The sequence below is a fragment of the Pecten maximus genome, chromosome 1 (assembly GCF_902652985.1).
Source record: "Pecten maximus chromosome 1, xPecMax1.1, whole genome shotgun sequence".
NCBI lineage: Eukaryota > Metazoa > Mollusca > Bivalvia > Pectinida > Pectinidae > Pecten > Pecten maximus.
The window spans coordinates 7,009,713-7,028,953 of NC_047015.1; the positions used below are offsets into that span (position 1 = coordinate 7,009,713).

The 19,241-nt window shown below is 35.2% G+C and overlaps 2 protein-coding genes across 3 annotated transcripts in view; one reads left to right on the top strand and one right to left on the bottom strand.

The window, feature by feature from the left end:
- Positions 1-656: 656 nt before the first annotated feature.
- LOC117323534 (major facilitator superfamily domain-containing protein 6-like protein B) lies at positions 657-11,965 on the bottom strand. Of its 2 annotated transcripts, none has more exons than XM_033878812.1 (2): positions 11,918-11,965; positions 657-6,862 (listed from the first exon to the last, which is right to left on the bottom strand). In XM_033878812.1, the coding sequence occupies exon 2, from the start codon at positions 6,807-6,809 to the stop codon at positions 4,902-4,904; it is 1,908 nt and encodes a 635-aa protein (XP_033734703.1). In that variant the 5' UTR covers positions 6,810-6,862; positions 11,918-11,965; the 3' UTR covers positions 657-4,901. The 2 variants fall into 2 exon arrangements, with proteins under 2 accessions (XP_033734703.1, XP_033734711.1); XM_033878820.1 differs by having other exon boundaries at positions 11,914-11,945.
- A 176-nt stretch (positions 11,966-12,141) lies between these two features.
- LOC117323548 (putative pyridoxal-dependent decarboxylase domain-containing protein 2) overlaps positions 12,142-19,241 on the top strand; it is a 40,086-nt gene continuing 32,986 nt past the window's right edge. The window contains exons 1-6 of the mRNA XM_033878832.1: positions 12,142-12,332; positions 14,417-14,493; positions 14,638-14,712; positions 17,054-17,290; positions 18,140-18,298; positions 18,554-18,743. Of these exons, the coding sequence (XP_033734723.1) occupies positions 12,162-12,332; positions 14,417-14,493; positions 14,638-14,712; positions 17,054-17,290; positions 18,140-18,298; positions 18,554-18,743 (909 nt within the window). The 5' untranslated portion in view covers positions 12,142-12,161. The remainder of the gene's footprint in view (positions 12,333-14,416; positions 14,494-14,637; positions 14,713-17,053; positions 17,291-18,139; positions 18,299-18,553; positions 18,744-19,241) is intronic.

Below are 19,241 nucleotides of genomic sequence, written 5' to 3' on the forward strand. Positions count from 1 at the left end.
TAGGCACCAAGTGGAACCTAAATATGAAATTTGAGAGAGATCCCTTCAGTACTTTCTGAGACATAGCGATAACAAACTTCAATTGTCAAAATCCAAGATGGCTGCCTGTCAGCCATGTTGTTTTCTGATTGGTCTCAAAATGCAATATGCATAACTAGGCACCAAGAGGAACCTACATATGAAATTTGATGAAGATCCCTTCATTATTTTCTGAGAAATAGCGATAACAAACTTCAATTGTCAAAATCCAAGATGGCTGCCTGTCGGCCATGTTGTTTTCCGATTTGTCTCAAAATGCAATATGCATAACTAGGCACCAAGAGGAACCTACATATGAAATTTGAGAAAGATCCCTTCAGTACTTTCTGAGAAATAGCGATAACAAACTTCAATTGTCAAAATCCAAGATGGCTGCCTGTCGGCCATGTTGTTTTCCGATTGGTCTCAAAATGCAATATGCATAACTAGGCACCAAGGGGAACCTACATATGAAATTTGAGAAAGATCCCTTCAGTACTTTCTGAGGATTAGCGATAACAAGAATTGTTTACGGACGGACGGAGGGACGGACGGACGGACGGAGGGACGGACGGACGACGGACCACGGACGCAGGGCGATTTGAATAGCCCACCATCTGATGATGGTGGGCTAAAAATGCAGTATTTAAATGAGATACACAAATAATGTAATAATGATGGGTTCATTTTGTTAAGATGTACCAAATTCATACTATCACTCAGAAACAAGAGACCCATGGGGCCTGCATTGCTCATCTGATTGTTTAAGTGATTATAGCAAAGTACTCTTAAGTTATAATATTACAAATACTTTCTCCTATTGGAATCTTCCCCTCAGTGCCATGCATTAGAGTATGCAATACTTTCCTTAACAAACATTTAGCTTTTTGGTTTGAAAGAAATAAAAATGCAAATTCTGTTCCCCTTCCCCAAGGATGGACCAAACCAAATTTGGTCAAAATCAATTCAGTCCTTTATGCAAGTAGCAATTTAAAAGAAAAGTTTATGGACACTGCCCAATGACATAAGCAAACCAGTTAAGCTAAAATATGTACTGTAAATAATCAATCCTGAAAAATGTGTACTTCATACTATGTCAAAATAACAGGTGCTATATTAAGTGATATAAATATGTAACGGTAAACAAGAAGGAATGAGAGCAATAAGCAGTTCATTGTCTATAATAACAATTATGTACATATAGCCACATACACCAAGGTCAATGGAAAGAACACACAGTTCAACTCTTCATAACAAAACATAAATTATATCTCACAACGACTGACATTCCAATGTCTACAATACGTAATTTGTGTAAATGAAGGCACAGTGCTGTTTTTGAGATTATCAAATAATTATGCATTATGACAATACTGCCATTCAAACAAAGTTTTAAATATTGATACATGTATCTAAAATATTGATTTCCTATACATCCTTCAATGAAACACATGCAAAATTATTATTTAACTCTATTGTAAATTATGAATGATTGAAATTCATTTAACATTTTCCTTTTTTTGATTTTTAATGCATATTAAAGCTGATTTCTTGTGCATATTATTGTTTACAGTCCATGTACATAATAACATGCAATATACCTTCTATAAAAATGCCACAGCATTTAGTCACAATAGAAAAATTGTGAATATATACACCGGCAGAAAATACATATTTATCATAAGATGTCAGATGTAAAAAAAACACACAATATTATGCAAATTTGGAACATATGGCTGGTCCAAAGCCTAAACATCTGTATGCAAAAACTGATGATAATTGTATAACAATATGGGAGTTGATGTCTAGTGATGTGGAAGCTATAAAATCAAATAAACAAAAAAACTAAACACAAAAACCCATGGCAATGACCTACTTTTTGATATAACTATGAATATTTCTCTGGATGATTTTGGTAGATAATTATTGGGACGAGTGAGGATGCTATATCATCCAATAGTTAAAGTAAAATGGGACACGAATGGAATGCTATATCATCCAATAATTAGTTAAATAAAGTAAAATGGGCTGAGTGAGGATGCTTTATCATCCAATAGTTAAAGTAAAATGGGACAAGTTTATATGTAAAAAATTTACATAAATAGTTTTATATTGCAATGAATTTTTAATAAAAATAGCTGGTATGTGGCAATGAAAACGCTTGTCATGGGCAAGATCTAAATAGGTATTAATAACAGTTAAAGGTGTTTCTTTGAAAATAAGGATTCTTAAATTGTAAGAGCAACTCAGATACTGTTAAATGGATTTCAAGGTGTGCAATAAAAAATAATTGCGTATATATAGACAATATAAGTAAACATTAAGATCAGTGTAAAATAGTGGGACAACAATAGACATTAAAATGAAGCTGTATTCTGATCAGCCAGAAAAAAAAGAGATATGTTGGTGAGTAAATGTATGACAGATAAAAAGTCTTATGTATAGCGAGACTGATTTCCCCTAACTTGTCTAGCCAGACTATATGACAGTGTATGTCATACAAAGCAGGGTGTATACAGGATGTATACAGGGTGTATACCAGGGTGTATACCGGGTGTATACCAGGGTGTATACCGGGTGTATACAGGGTATATACAGGAAGAAATAATTCCACTTGGATAAACTATATATTGTAACAACAACATTTACATTACTGAATATGATTAAAGATTTATGATTTTGAAATACATAAAATGAATATCAACTTATGTTCCTACATTGTATACTTGCCATTTGACTTGTACATTAAATAAATTTTAAAAGTTTGAATTTTAACCTTTATTACTAACGGAAAATTTTATAGGATCTGAAATGAGTTTTCATTTGATACAAAATGTTTTGAAACAACAATTAGACTCTGAGAGACAGGTTTTAAAGTCAAAATGTGAGGACAAAACAGCAGCATAGCCAGACTAAATTCATGCAAAAGTGTCCTGAGGCATGGATCGAAATATTTTAAGCTGATTTCAGCAGGATTGCCTAAAACCCTGTATTCTACATCAATGAAGTTATCAATATGATCTCACTGCCCATGTGCAACAAAAATGCAACATTGTTTACAATCACATTAGGTTGTCAATATGTTCAGGGGCTGCTTACTACATCTATGACACATCTACAGCAGGTCTTCACTGTGTCTATGCCATGTTCTGATAATTGGCTATAGAAATACTTGATTCAAGTCAAATTCCTGATAATCAGCTATAGAAATACTTGATTCAAGTCAAATTCCTGATAATCAGCTATAGAAATACTTGATTCAAGTCAAATTCCTGATAATCAGCTATAGAAATACTTGATTTAAGTCAAATTCCCGATAATCGGCTATAGAAATACTTGATTGAAGTCAAATTCCTGTATCACTTTCATTCTGAACACCACAGAAAATGACAACACAGAATCAAGAATTTACAACAGGTTCAGCTAGATATACAGATGTTAAATACTAAATTTAAGTCAAATTCTTGTATTTCCTTTTCATTCCAACCACCACTGCAGGTGACACAGAATCAAGGAGTTATATATATTTTCCTTTTGGAAAAAATTGATGTGCATGTAACTGTTTTTTAATAGTACCTACACCATTGCAAAATCAAATGGAGGCAGCTGTTTCGTTCACCATCTTCATATTATGACATCACAATTGATTACCGACTTGTAAAGGTAATGAAAAACACTCCAAGGTATATTATTTTAGTGACATGGATATTATACAGGGGAATTCACAGATAACAGTTAATCATGTGACAAATCCATATTATGTCTGTCTTTATAGATCAATACTTGTAATTGACAACCGGTACTAATAAATGCAAAAAAGTAGTGTATCAAATATATCAAATTATCAACATGCATGGTTAAACAATAATGACATTATCAGAAATTATGGTTTTTTTTCCCTCAAGAATTCAGCATTAAAGTGCTATATGTATGAAATATGAGTTATAAGTACATAAACAGGCAACCTCAAGATAATGGAGACCTGTGAAATTTTACATACACCAAATGTCCAGTTATTCAGCTATAGTCTCTACCGAGTACATGGCTAAATATATTGTGGTAAGTGGTACTGTAGTATTTTTGTTAAGTTCTTAAAATTGTATTTGCAGTTAATTCTTTCATGAAAGTGAAGGATCCAGAGTTGCATGAACATCTTTTCAGAGTATACAGATTTTGTATTTCTGTATAAAAGGTGCATATCAGTGAGAGGTAAAAGTTGTTGCTTATAAAACTTTCATTTGCAGCACATGTACATAAAAAATTAAAGGTTCGAGATATTTTACAGGAAAAATGCACAAAAATTTTCAAAACACACAAAAAATATATCTATATATCATAACACCTCAACTTTGGTCCGTTTACTTTTGGCAATTAATGAGCCTTCTACTGTCTTATGGGATTTTATTCTTAAAAAAAAACGAGGAAATACTAAATATTGTGGTTTATAAATTGGTAGAAAATAATATATCATCTGTGTTATTTTGTTTAAATGTTAGAAAATAATATCAATTTGACAAGTAATAGTTGAGTTGATTAAAAAAATAGTTTGTCAAGGCCAAGGAATTGCCACAACATTGTATATATACCAAAGTTGCAAAAAAAGAGAAAAATTACAGAAAGATTATCCAAAAATACCACATATAATGTGTGTAGATCTAGCTGATTAAAAGCTACCCATACAAAGCTAGCTTTATTTGATCAATCATTGAGACTTTCCAGTCAGCAAATGCTTAATTATTTGTCAACTTTAAAATCTTTTCTGGGTCATACTTGTGTTTATTTTCCGAACATCAAGAGCCTTTCCAGACAGCTACTAATAATTCTCTGATAGTTGAGGTTTTTCACTGATTTTTAAGAGAATTTCTGGTCATGCAAGAGCATATTCATCGATCTTTGAGGGCTTTCTCAAGCCAATCATCAGGAACCTCATCATCAGACAGGTCTTCCGACTGTAGTAGCCTTGTATACTTTATCTCAGATTCCATAGGTGGCTGACAACATTTTTGCAATATGAAAAATATTGGACACCATATTGCTGATATCAATGAACAGACTCTGTAGAGAACTGCAGACCCGTAGGTGTCATAGATAAGGCCTGATGCAATACTTCCTGAAGCAAACCCAATTCCGAAGTATATCGATGACAGTATGGAGCGGATACTTCTGTCTGCTACAGGGTTAATGTTAAATGTGGGGTTGTTGAACACTGCATACCACAGAGCAGTGTGTGTAAGGGCATGTAACATTTCAGCAGGAAGCACAGCCCAAGGTGTCCAGAGGAAGGAATAGTACAGTGTGCGTCCAGATAACATCAACAGTGACAAGCTAGCCACTCCGCCATGGCCAAGACGCTGGATTATCTCTTTACTGAAAAACAGCATTGGTATCTCTACAACAGTAGAAATAGTGATACATAATCCCATCACAGACTCTGAACCGTTGAGGTCCTGGATCATCCAAAACAGGAAATTGTAGTATGCAGCATAGATCATTCCAACTAAGAGCAGGGTGAGGACATATAGCAGGCCAACACATTTACAGCATGTGGTACCCAATCCACGCCGCAACTTGCTCTTATACTTGGCTTTGGCATCTGCTGATATAGGGTAGAAAAAGCCAAGTAAGAATGTCAATCCCAGCAAAGATCCAAATAAATAGAAATGCAGCATGAATGGAGGGATATCCATGCCAAAAAGACAGTCTGTATTGCTGACTATCAAAGTGACAATCACTGGAAAAGTCATATAGGCCATAGAGCACCAGATACGATGTTTTCCGTACTTCTCAAGTTCATCGATTTTCTCCAAATAGTCAAACCAAAAATCATCAGCTAGTTTTTCAACAGGGCATGCAAACAGCTCCCCAATCAAAAGGATAACAATGACAACCGCGAAAGTGTAGTCATGACCACGGTTCTTTACACGCTGTCTAAGATCATGCAAACTTGTCTTCAAGCTAGCCAGAAGTGATGTGATATTAATGTCTCGCTTCCTTCGAACTTTTGAAGCTGATGACTTGCTAGCCTTCTCAATGTTCGCATTCTCACGAATCACTTTCCACACAAATTTCACAGTCTCTGCATCCAGTCTATTTTCAACAAGACCCCGCATATCTTCTGTACTCATCATTTCTTTAAATACTTCATAAATATCTTGTCTGGTCATCTTCTGCACTTCCTCCTTTTCAAGTCCAAGAAATATGAGGATGTCTTTTGATATTTCAATTTTCTTGTCCTCCAGATCATCTGCAGGCATTTCCGTAGGACTCCCTGGAGAAGTATGAACGGAGGAAGGGGATACACTACTTACATTGTTCACTTGACCTTCACTGGTGTTAAGTGTCTTGTCCACCTGTGGTGGTGTGGGGAGCAGAGAAACAACACTCTTGTTATGGTTTAAAATATCAATAATTTCATCTGTGCTTGTAAATTTAGATTGGTTATTAGGAATTTGTTTGTGTGCAGGTACACAATGGGATAATGCTGCATGATTCTGATTGGAAACTAATGTTAATGATAAGTAGGTCACTGCCATTATAAAAATGGAAAAAGTAAACACAAACCGCCTTTTACGGCACTGGACTGCACATTTAGTCCACAGCGGTGCAAATATGAATGCCACCAGAGTTTTAAGGCTGATGATAACTCCAGTCTGAGTAGCTGTCAGACCCAGCAGTCTTAAGTACAGGGAGAAAAATGGAAACAAGCATGCTTTACTAGCTGTGAAAAAGAAGTTGAAGAAATTACAGAACAGGATAGCCCTGTTGAGGTTTACAGGTTCTGGAGGATCCATGTTGACTGCTCAGAATCTTTACATTAATTCTGGTGTTGTTATTTCTCTGTTATCTGAAAAGAGAAATACATTTATTACATAACTGGCCTCTTTTACCATGTCATCAGCTATGTCATGAAGACTATAAGACACATGTGCAATAACGTTGTTGTGATTCAAGCAATTTGACACCACAATAACTCTATGAGGTTTGTATGATTTCCACTGTAGAGAAAAACACAACATCCAAGTTAAAATTTGCCCATCTTATATATAAATTATCGTGAGGGATTTCATTTCACCTTGATTAACAACATATAGTATTGTTAAATCACCACATCACTCCACCTTGATAACAACATATAGTATTGTTAAATCACCACATCACTTCACCTTGATAACAACATATAGTATTGTTAAATCACCACATCACTTCACCTTGATAACAACATATAGTAACATTGTTAAATCACCACATCACTCCACCTTGATAACAACATATAGTATTGTTAAATCACCACATCACTTCACCTTGATTAACAACATATAGTAACATTGTTAAATCACCACATCACTTCACCTTGATAACAACATATAGTAACATTGTTAAATCACCACATCACTCCACCTTGATAACAACATATAGTATTGTTAAATCACCACATCACTTCACCTTGATAACAACATATAGTATTGTTAAATCACCACATCACTCCACCTTGATAACAACATATAGTATTGTTAAATCACCACATCACTTCACCTTGATAACAACATATAGTATTGTTAAATCACCACATCATTTCACCTTGATTAACAACATATAGTATTGTTAAATCACCACATCACTCCACCTTGATAACAACATATAGTAACATTGTTAAATCACCACATCACTCCACCTTGATAACAACATATAGTAACATTGTTAAATCACCACATCACTTCACCTTGATAACAACATATAGTAACATTGTTAAATCACCACATCACTCCACCTTGATTAACAACATATAGTATTGTTAAATCACCACATCACTTCACCTTGATTAACAACATATAGTAACATTGTTAAATCACCACATCACTTCACCTTGATTAACAACATATAGTGTTGTTAAATCACCACATCACTTCACCTTGATTAACAACATATAGTAACATTGTTAAATCACCACATCACTCCACCTTGATTAACAACATATAGTAACATTGTTAAATCACCACATCACTCCACCTTGATAACAACATATAGTATTGTTAAATCACCACATCACTTCACCTTGATTAACAACATATAGTATTGTTAAATCACCACATCACTTCACCTTGATAACAACATATAGTAACATTGTTAAATCACCACATCACTCCACCTTGATAACAACATATAGTAACATTGTTAAATCACCACATCACTCCACCTTGATAACAACATATAGTATTGTTAAATCACCACATCACTCCACCTTGATTAACAACATATAGTAACATTGTTAAATCACCACATCACTTCACCTTGATAACAACATATAGTAACATTGTTAAATCACCACATCACTCCACCTTGATAACAACATATAGTATTGTTAAATCACCACATCACTCCACCTTGATAACAACATATAGTAACATTGTTAAATCACCACATCACCTCACCTTGATAACAACATATAGTATTGTTAAATCACCACATCACTCCACCTTGATAACAACATATAGTAACATTGTTAAATCACCACATCACTCCACCTTGATAACAACATATAGTATTGTTAAATCACCACATCACTCCACCTTGATAACAACATATAGTATTGTTAAATCACCACATCACTCCACCTTGATAACAACATATAGTATTGTTAAATCACCACATAAAGAAAGATTTGAATCAATAATTATTAAAGGGAAATCACATGCTGTTGACTAACAGTCTGGATATGAAAATGTTTGTGTCGCATATGATAATGAGCACAACACACCATATGTGATGGGATGTGTTCTTGCAAGCCAAGGCTATCGAGATGATGCACATATTCTGCAGCATTGCCGGTAAGTGTGTAATTGACAGATGGGGCAAACGTGAACGTATGGTTAGCTCTACCTGATGTTTACACATATGATTTGGTACAATGCTAGGAATAAATGTCACCTTTCATAATTCTGGATTTACTTTGAGTTATCAAAGCTGCCAACACTATAACCAAATCTGATGTAAAATACAGGGGTCTACGTATTGTGTCTCTGTATGCATCAGGTATTCCTATTTACAAAATGTCTATCTCATTTTCAAAACAGTATCTGACTGAGGTTTCCAAACTTAATCATGTGGTCAAGCTGGACACTGGAAATTGATGTGAATATCAGGATAACATAGAAATGAACGGGAAATGTATAAAATACCTACAGTCAATTAAAAACAAAAACAGTGGTAGGGGTCTACAGTGATATCTTTTTAACTTCATTATCTCAAAGGTGACAGTGAATGTTTTCTCCATTAAAATTTCCCTACACAGAGAAATACCCCAATAAAATCTCCCTAAACTGAGACACAACCCAGCAAAATCTCCCTAAACTGAGACACACCCCAGTAAAATCTCCATAATTGAGACACACACCAGTAATATCTTCTAAACTGAGACACATCCAAGTAAAAACTCTCTAGACTGAGACACACCCCAGTAAAATCTCCCTCACCTGAGACACACCCCAGTAAAATCTCCCTAAACTGAGACACACCCCAGTAAAATCTCCCTAAACTGACACACCCCAGTAAAAACTCTCTAGACTGAGACACACCCCAGTAAAATCTTCCTAAACTGACACACCCCAGTAAAATCTCCCTAAACTGAGACACACCCCAGTAAAATCTCCCTAAACTGACACACCCCAGTGAAATCTCCCTAAACTGACACACACCCCAGTAAAAACTCTCTAGACTGAGACACACCCCAGTAAAATCTCCCTTAACTGAGACACACCCCAGTAAAATCTCCATAAACTGAGATACACCCCAGTAAAATCTCCCTAAACTGAGACACACCCCAGTAAAATCTCCCTAAACTGACACACACCCCAGTAAAAACTCTCTAGACTGAGACACACCCCAGTAAAATCTCCCTAAACTGAGACACACCCCAGTAAAATCTCCATAAACTGAGATACACCCCAGTAAAATCTCCCTAAACTGAGACACACCCCAGTAAAATCTCCCTAAACTGAGACACACCCCAGTAAAATCTCCCTAAACTGAGACACACCCCAGTAAAATCTCCCTAAACTGAGACACACCCCAGTAAAAACTCTCTAGACTGAGACACACACCAGTAAAATCTCAATAAACTGAGACATACCCCAGTAAAATCTCAATGATCTGAGAGACACCCCAGTAAAAATGCCCTACTGAGACACACTCCAGTAAAATCTCCTAAAATTGAGACAAACCCCTGTAAAAACTCTTTAGACTGAGACAAACTTAAGTAAAATATCCCTAAACTGACACAAAGTTCAGTAAAATATCCCTAAACTGAGATAAACTTCAGTAAAATCTCCCTAAACTGAGACACACCCCAGCAAAATCTCCCTAAACTGATCATGAGATACACCCCAGTAAAATCTCCCTAAACTGAGACACATCCAAGTTAAAACTCCCTAAACTGAAACACACCCCAGTAAAATCTCCATAATTGAGACACACACCAGTAATATCTTCTAAACTGAGACACACCCCAGTGAAATCTCCATAATTGAGACACACACCAGTAAAATCTTCTAAACTGAGACATACCCCAGTGAAATGTCCCTAAACAGAAAATACATTGCAGTAAAATCCCCCTACATTGAGACACACTCCAGTAAAATCAAACACCTTACACTGATCTTGAGAAACTCACCTGTAAAATTTCTTTACACTGAGACACACTACAGTAAAATCTTCTTGGGCTGAAAGGTACACCAAAAAAATCTTCCAATACTGAGACACACTCCAGTAAAATCTGAGTGTGATCCCTAAATGGATACATTGACACTGTAAAAACCAGGCCTAACTGAAACACACCACAACAAAATCACTGACACACTCCAGTAAAATCTCTCTAAACTGAAACACACTGCAGTTAAATCTCCTAAACTAATAATCATATAATTATTATCAAGAAAACTGTCAGTAAGCATTTCAAATATCCACTATTTCAGGATATTGATATCTACAATTTTGACGATTATGACTGTGTGTGTGGAGGGGAGTAAGAGTTTAAACAACGTGAAAACACAAGATTCAACAAAGTTGCATTGAAAAAAGTGAATTCAACCAACAGAATACAAAACCAGCACAACAGTACAAAACCAGCACAACCTGTTTCGACCTGCACATTCAGCATTGTTAGCTTTACAATACACTAATCGAGTTTGTATGCCTTGTGTTTAGATACATATTATAATTCTAAGAATTTGAAGCATTTTTCAATTAAACATGATCACAGTATAATTATATTACTTGTTATTATTTGAAAAATATTCATGCATCCACAAACCCCTTTTAATGTCACTTAGAAATTTTAATTTTAGAAAAAGAAAAAAAAGTCTCATAAATGGTAGCATTTTCACAAAGTAAGTATAGCTATGCTATAGGCCTATAGCCGAGATTTGCGTTCTTTTTATACGATAAATATACAATAGATAATGTGAAATTTTCACAATTAAGAAATGTTTTGGCCAATAGCTACGATGCAGATGCAATGTCAGTACTGATGTGGGCTTATGTATACGCTACAGTAATTTCTGTTACTTGAACTTATTACACATAACTGCGAGTAATGAGAGCTGCATGGACGTAAAAATACCACATTAAAGTGTTCTTCATTATGACATTAATATTGCAAAAGGCCCATGGTTTACTACATTTTGCGACTAGTACTATAGCACATGTGGTGGAAGGGAAATAACTCGAACATACAGTAAAGATAACTGAAGACGATAGGCCTACTGTACCGTAAATAAAATATATGCATATTCTATTCTGAACGCAGAAGACAAGTCTAATAGTTTATCAAGGCTACATACATCAACAACGGATTAGTTTAGTTTTCAATATGTGCATAGAAAACAGATCAACGATATTTACCTACCATCCTTGTTTATGTATTTTCCTGCCATACGGAGCCAGTCAATTCTAGTGTCGTAATCGTCAACGTGTCGCAGATATTGTCATAGATATTCCACCGCCGTTACAAATAAGTATTATGTAAACATTTTACAATAAAATATAAATATACAATTCATAAATGGATCCTTCAAAATTTATGTACACCTATAAAAAGTTTGATGTTTTACGACTATTATGTATGATCGTGCCAGCGTGTAACGACAAACATGGCGTCTGCTAATAACAACGTACACACTCCTCCAGGAATGGAAGATTCCACCATGGAGATGGACAGGCAGTCACGACAAACAGAGGAAGATAAATCAATGGTGCCCAGGGCTTCCCCGTTTCATCCTGCAAATGAAATGTTTGGAGGACAGGATCAGCAACTCTTTCAGGTACGCTGACATGAGCTAACCTGTCATTTTTTGTTATTTACAATTTTCATGATGAGAAGCTTTACGTAGGCCTAACTAGGAGAGACAAAGTGAATACATAACCTACGTCTTTTTTACTTTGGAAAGGGGGGAAATAAATGGTTAAAATGGAATTATCTTATTAGATAGAGGGATGTTGCTAAAATAAATCCGTGTTTAGATAAATCCGTGTTTAGACATTGCATTTACACACACTAGGGGGTTTGAAGTTCTATCAATAAGAATATAACTGTTATATATACTGAATACCCTAGGCCTGTACTAGGTGTTTGTGTATACCAAATACATGTGCTGGTATACTGTACATACTTACAACGTATTAAAAATCGGGTCTTTTCCTTTCTTTCCTGTCCGATCTTCGATCATTTCTTTTTATTGCTTCATATCATGGCTGATTTGAGGATGTTAAACACCCATGAAAAAAACTTGAGTGCAAGGAAAATTCTAAACTCAAACATGACGTTAATGCCCTAAAATAAGTAAATAAAAAATGCTGCATCATACTTTATATCAGATCATACTCTTGATTTAAGAAATACACCAGTCTAAAGTGGTCCAACATGTACACACGTCACGCGCCAGAGTAGAAAAAAAAAGAATCAAATACATAAAAAGTGAAGTTCAGTTGGCACTTTCCCTATGCACCCCATGACTGTTTGATACACCTGTACTTCTGATCCATTACTAAACTATAACTGGTCTAGAGATGCATAACCACTCCAGGTATTTTGGAATAGATACCACCACCAGCTGTCTTCATGCAGTTTTGATGCTATACCTGTGTAAAAGGAGCGGCTTTTCACCTCAAACCGACACCTTTTAATATTTATACCCAGATTAGCTGATCTTGGGTCCGTCAGGGTCTTACATTCTGAGTCATAATTTGTAATTGAAGTCTGGCAAATAAACACAATTTTATTCAAGATATATAAAGTTCAGGTAGTTTTATTAAGACAACACTATGTAAAATATACAGACATAGGGACAAATTATCCAACTCAGCTGTCACACTCCAACACACATACAATCTGACAACATGACAGTAGTTTTTAGCAAACTAACGGCTACACGGCTATACTCCTATGTCATAGATGACAGTATAAAAACCTACACAACTAGTTCATAGTCTAAATACTGACTACTACATGACTGACATGAAACCTACATATATGACTGTGACTGGTAAACTATTCTATTCTCTCTATACCCTAATATAACATAGTCATTTCTAGCAGTACCCTACATAATCTACCTACAACTATTCCTATCAGGGAAAGAGCCAAACCAGTCTTGTCAAGACTTTAATTCTGACTGCACGAGTCAGGGAGAGCTGAGCCAGGCAGTCCTATCAGGACTTTCCATCTGACTCCCGAACTACACAGGTGTACCGGCTTATATAGACAACCGTGGCAATCCGCACGTGCAATATTCGCGCCAAATTACCTGTACTTGGAACACTTCCACTGTTAAATGACTAAGGAGTTACGAATAGCATAAACAGCCGGTATTTCGAACAATAGAGTGGTAACTTGTAAGCAGACAGTCACCATATAATCTACTCAATAAATTTAATGTTTATAAATTTCCTGAACTTTTACCCTGCAACATCTATATCTAGCTTAAAGATGTGTTTCACCATACAACATCATGGACAAGACCTGAGATGGGAATAGTCACTAGGTGCATGGCATCTGTGATACTCTTTGCAGCAGCAATGAACTTATATTGTCAAAACTGGAGCTGGATACTGGTACTTGGTACTCGGGTATGGTACTGACTGCCCTGTAGGTATATACGTAGGGCGTAAGAATTGTACCTGCTCAGTGCTGCCCCCATTGCCTATTGATTGTAAAAGGTGACTAAATTTGGGATATTTGGGATATTTTCTCTTCTCCACAAGCATGGTTAGTTAATATAAATTGATATAACTTGTTGCACAAATGTTGTTAAAATAAATTAAATTTACATTACATAAAGGTTCCATATATAATGTGCCAAAATCTGATTATGTCAAAGTAGATTTAATTAAAGTTTTCTATCTACAGATGTTCATGGATCCAATGATGAAGGAGCTTGAGGAACATGTAGCAATAAACTCAGAACTTCTGGACAAACTGAATGAGTATGTCAAAATTGTGTTGTGCATTTTTTATTCATATATATAAATAATAATATTAGAAACACGTTGATCTGTAAAGCATGATCGCTTTCGTAATATCTTTGGTATTTAACATATAGTCCTGCAAGTATCTATGAAATTTTTCAGACAAATGGAAAATGAAAGGAAAGCGCGAATTAAAGCCAGGGCCACAGCACATATACCAGAAGCCTTGAAGGGAGAGTAAGTATTTATGAACTTAAATGTACAGATATTGATATACATAGTGATATAAAAGTAAATTTGAATGATGAAATGAAAAAATAAATATAAAAATAATGATATCACTATGACATATGGTACATGCTTTGAATTAATTCAAATCTTTTTGCGTTAAATATTTGGTTATGATTACTGGGCATAAAGACTGATACATTTTTAGGTCACCTAGACAACGTCTCCAGTGACCTATTGTGATCGCCTTTTGTCTGGGGTCGTCCATCGTCCATCATAAACTATTACATTTTTTACTTCTTCTCAATAATAATGAGGCCAAGGGTAATGATATTGGGCCCGAAGCGTGCTGGGATGAAGGGCTTCAAAGTCTGTTAAAATCAATGACTTTGACCTAATTCAAGGTCATTGGGGATTAAATGTGTTATAATCTTTAAATGACTTCTTCTCGGTAATCAAGTGCCATGATATATTATGAATGACCTAGGCCTACTCTCAAAGTCATATGGTCAAATGTGTTGAAATATTTTAATAACAACTTCTTAATAACCAAGAGGTCCAGGATCATGGTAATGGGACAGTGGCTTAAATATATTTATTTCCAAATCTACAGACCCAGGGGTCCACTTACAGAATGGATAACAAATACAACATAAGTATAAAATATCACAGTCGGTTATATATGTAACACACACTTATACACAATGCAAAGCCCTAGTAAACAATCATGGCGATCGCAACCTGCTTAAGCGAGTGTTCAAGTGCACAGAACACAGGTTTGGATCGATGCTATAATAAATAAACAAATCTCATCAAAAGATGAGGCATATAAATATTTTATTCAGAAATTCTTCTGCACATTGCTACTGATATGGTCTGAATAATAACTTAATGTCGATATCGATGCATCGAACGTAACCTGTAATGACGAAGTGTGAACGAATGATAAGATAACGTTGTACATCAAATCGAATCAATATGTAAGTTAAAACACATTTCATAAAACTTTTATTACGGGAAAATCACAAAAATACCCTAAAATCAATTAAAATTTTTCGATTTTTTGGAATTTTTATATGCATATAAGCGGGAGTCGGTGTTTTAGTCGATGCAAATACACGGGATTAAAATACAAAGATAAAGAAGGAAAAAATCGGGACCTGAGAATTTTATGGAAATAAGCGGGATATTCAAATAACCGATATGCAAATAAGTGGGCTCCTCTGTATATACAAAATATTGAGCTAGTGGAAAATAGTATTCTTTAGTCGTATTTTGAACATAGCAAGAGACAAATAAAACATGTCACAGTCTGGAACAAGATCAAAAGAGTTAAATTACATTGAATCCTGTTTAAAACACTATACTTTCTAACATTTATGCGACTTCTCTGACAGTAAAACTGAATGGAACGAGATGTTTGAGATATTCAAATAACCGATATGCAAATAAGTGGGCTCCTCTGTATATACAAAATATTGAGCTAGTGGAAAATAGTATTCTTTAGTCGTATTTTGAACATAGCAAGAGACAAATAAAACATGTCACAGTCTGGAACAAGATCAAAAGAGTTAAATTACATTGAATCCTGTTTAAAACACTATACTTTCTAACATTTATGCGACTTCTCTGACAGTAAAACTGAATGGAACGAGATGTTTGTAGATTACGACCAGGTACTAAAAGACACATTTGCTCAAGTATATATGGACAGTAAAATACACTATTTACACATTAGAAAATAAAATAAAACACAGTCTAAAAATGCTCACCTATGTTCCAGGCTTGGAAGATTAAAATACTTACAAACTAAAGCGTAAGACATGGAATTAAAGTTGACATGTCCCTTAAAAACATAACCTTAAACGTTAAGGCCCATGGGCCTCTTGTTTAATATTTTTATATGTTAAGCTACAATTCTCTTACTAGGGACAGGGCATGAAGACTGATAAGTTAAGGTTTTGTACATCACGTTTGGTTACGATTCGTTTACTAGGGGACAGGGCATGAAGACTGCGATAAGTTAAGGTTTTGTACATTACATGTTGGTTACGATTCATTTATTAGGGGACAGGGCATGAAGACTGTGATAAGTCAAGGTTTTGTACATTACATGTTGGTTACGATTCGTTTACTAGGGGACAGGGCATGAAGATTGTGATAAGTCAAGGTTTTGTACATTACATGTTGGTTACGATTCGTTTACTAGGGGACAGGGCATGAAGATTGTGATAAGTCAAGGTTTTGTACATTACATGTTGGTTACGATTCGTTTACTAGGGGACAGGGCATGAAGACTGTGATAAGTCAAGGTTTTGTACATCACGTTTGGTTACGATTCGTTTACTAGGGGACAGGGCATGAAGACTGTGATGAGATCTATAGAAAACTTAATGGTGTTTGGAGAGAAAGATGTTGAGTTTGAGGAAGAAGAAGAAGAGGAAGAAATTGTGAATGAAAACAATACAGGTACAGAGACTGATCATGACCAGCATAATACAAATGATGAGGAACAGACACATGAGGATGGAGACGAGGAAGTAGATGATGATGAGGAAGATGAAAGCTTTGAAGAAGAAAAGAGAAGGTATAATCTCAGAATGCGATGTTGATGTTATCTATTATTTTGTATGAATTAAAAATACTTTGATGCATTTTAGAATTAAAGCTTCTCTATGTTTTTGTTTTTAAATATAAAACTTTATCAAGTTAAACTTCATAATCCCCCATGGTATATCTTCATTAAATTTCTATCAAATCTGCTCAGTTGGTCAACAACTCATAAGATAAGTACATTATGTATGTAATTATCATATAAAAATAAAAAATAGAACTTGAACCAACCCTGCATATGCAGCTATACATAAATATCTTGGGATGATAAATAGAAAAGCATAGATTTATTTATCATACGACTAGAAGTTTCACTGCCAATTTATGGTGACTTTTCACGTTTAACCTTTGTTTTATTTGTCTAACAGACTCCCATTTACTCTTTAAGTCGTAGATGATGTTGTAATTTTGTCCACTACTTTTATTTGCCTTTGTGGCAGCAACCAGTACATCTGATCTAATTAGGGCTTCTGGTGCAGGGCTTTGATCACCAGTCCACCCTTCTTCAAAAGAAACTCAATTTGCACATGCATGTATAACATATTCTAGAGGGTAGAGTACGTCATTAGAGATTCCCAGTTATCAGTAGGTAGTTTCTCGGTTTTAGTTGCAGTTATGAGAAACTATGGTAATGATTCTTATATTATATTGTCATTAGGGTATATCAGTCAAAATGTTTTTTTGTGATTTTGTCATAATTTATATGTTACAAAAACAAAGAGAGGCTTTAAGAACAATTTGGAATGATTATTTTCACTATATTTTGCAATCATTGTTAGTGTTGTTTAGGTATTACCGATATATGGTTATTGCCTCCTTTCAGACACCGCACTCTGTTACCAGCATTAGATGAACATGGCAGAGCAGCCATTTTAGCTCACAGTTTGGCCAGCTATGCATCTATGCTTAATGAAGAAAATCTCAAAAAGTTCACAGAGAAAATCACATCAGACTGTAATCTCTGGTTATCAAGGTTGTTCAGGTAAGTTAGGTACTAAAGACACAGCTAGAAAAAATATTCAAATAAAAACTTGAAATTAGCTTAATTACCATTTAAAATCTCTTGAAATTTGAACCTGTAAATCTGAACACTGTTATGTTTCAGGGGTTGCAGTATATTTTTTTTCTCGTGATAATGAATGACATTTATGTTTATATGAGGAACAATTAATATTGAATATTTTCTCAGGAACATAATCTCATTAGTTATTTAATGAGGACATTATATTTATCCAAGGTTTATGGATGCATCTGCCGTGTTCTGTGAGGATGAGCGTGATGGGCTGGTGAAGATATGCCGCCTTGCTTTGTATCAGAAGTACCCCAAATATGCTGCAGAAGGGTTTGAAGCCCTGTACTCACGCCCTCCAGTCATCTACATTAGTGCTGCCGCTAGACCTGATCTCAGTACTTACCTTTGTCTGCAGGTAAATTATTAGGGCCCTGCATGAAAGTGAGGGTGCCCTATACTTATCACCGTGTCCGTCCATCCATCCGTCTGTCGGCACTTTTATTTCCGTGCAATAACTTGAGTTTCCTTGAGCTGATGGGACTCAAACTTCTTACAGTGCTTCCTTGTAGGAAGTGCTTGCTTGGGATTGCTTTTTAGCATCAAAGTAAAAAGGTCAAGGTCACTGATACTGTAAATAGAAAATTCAGTTTTCAAGCAATAACTTGAGTTTCCTTGGGCCGATGTAACTCAAACTTCTTATTGTGCTACCTTATTGAAAAAGCTTGCTCAGAATTGTTTTTTTTTCATCCAAAGGTCAAGGTCACTGTTACTAGATATTAATAAACAAATCACCTTCAATGTAAAATCTAGTTTGCTTTGGTCAATCTAACTCAAAGTTCTTTGAGTACTTCCATACTGAAAGTGTTTTCTTAGAATTGATTGACAGTTTGAAAGGTTAAATGTCACTGTTACT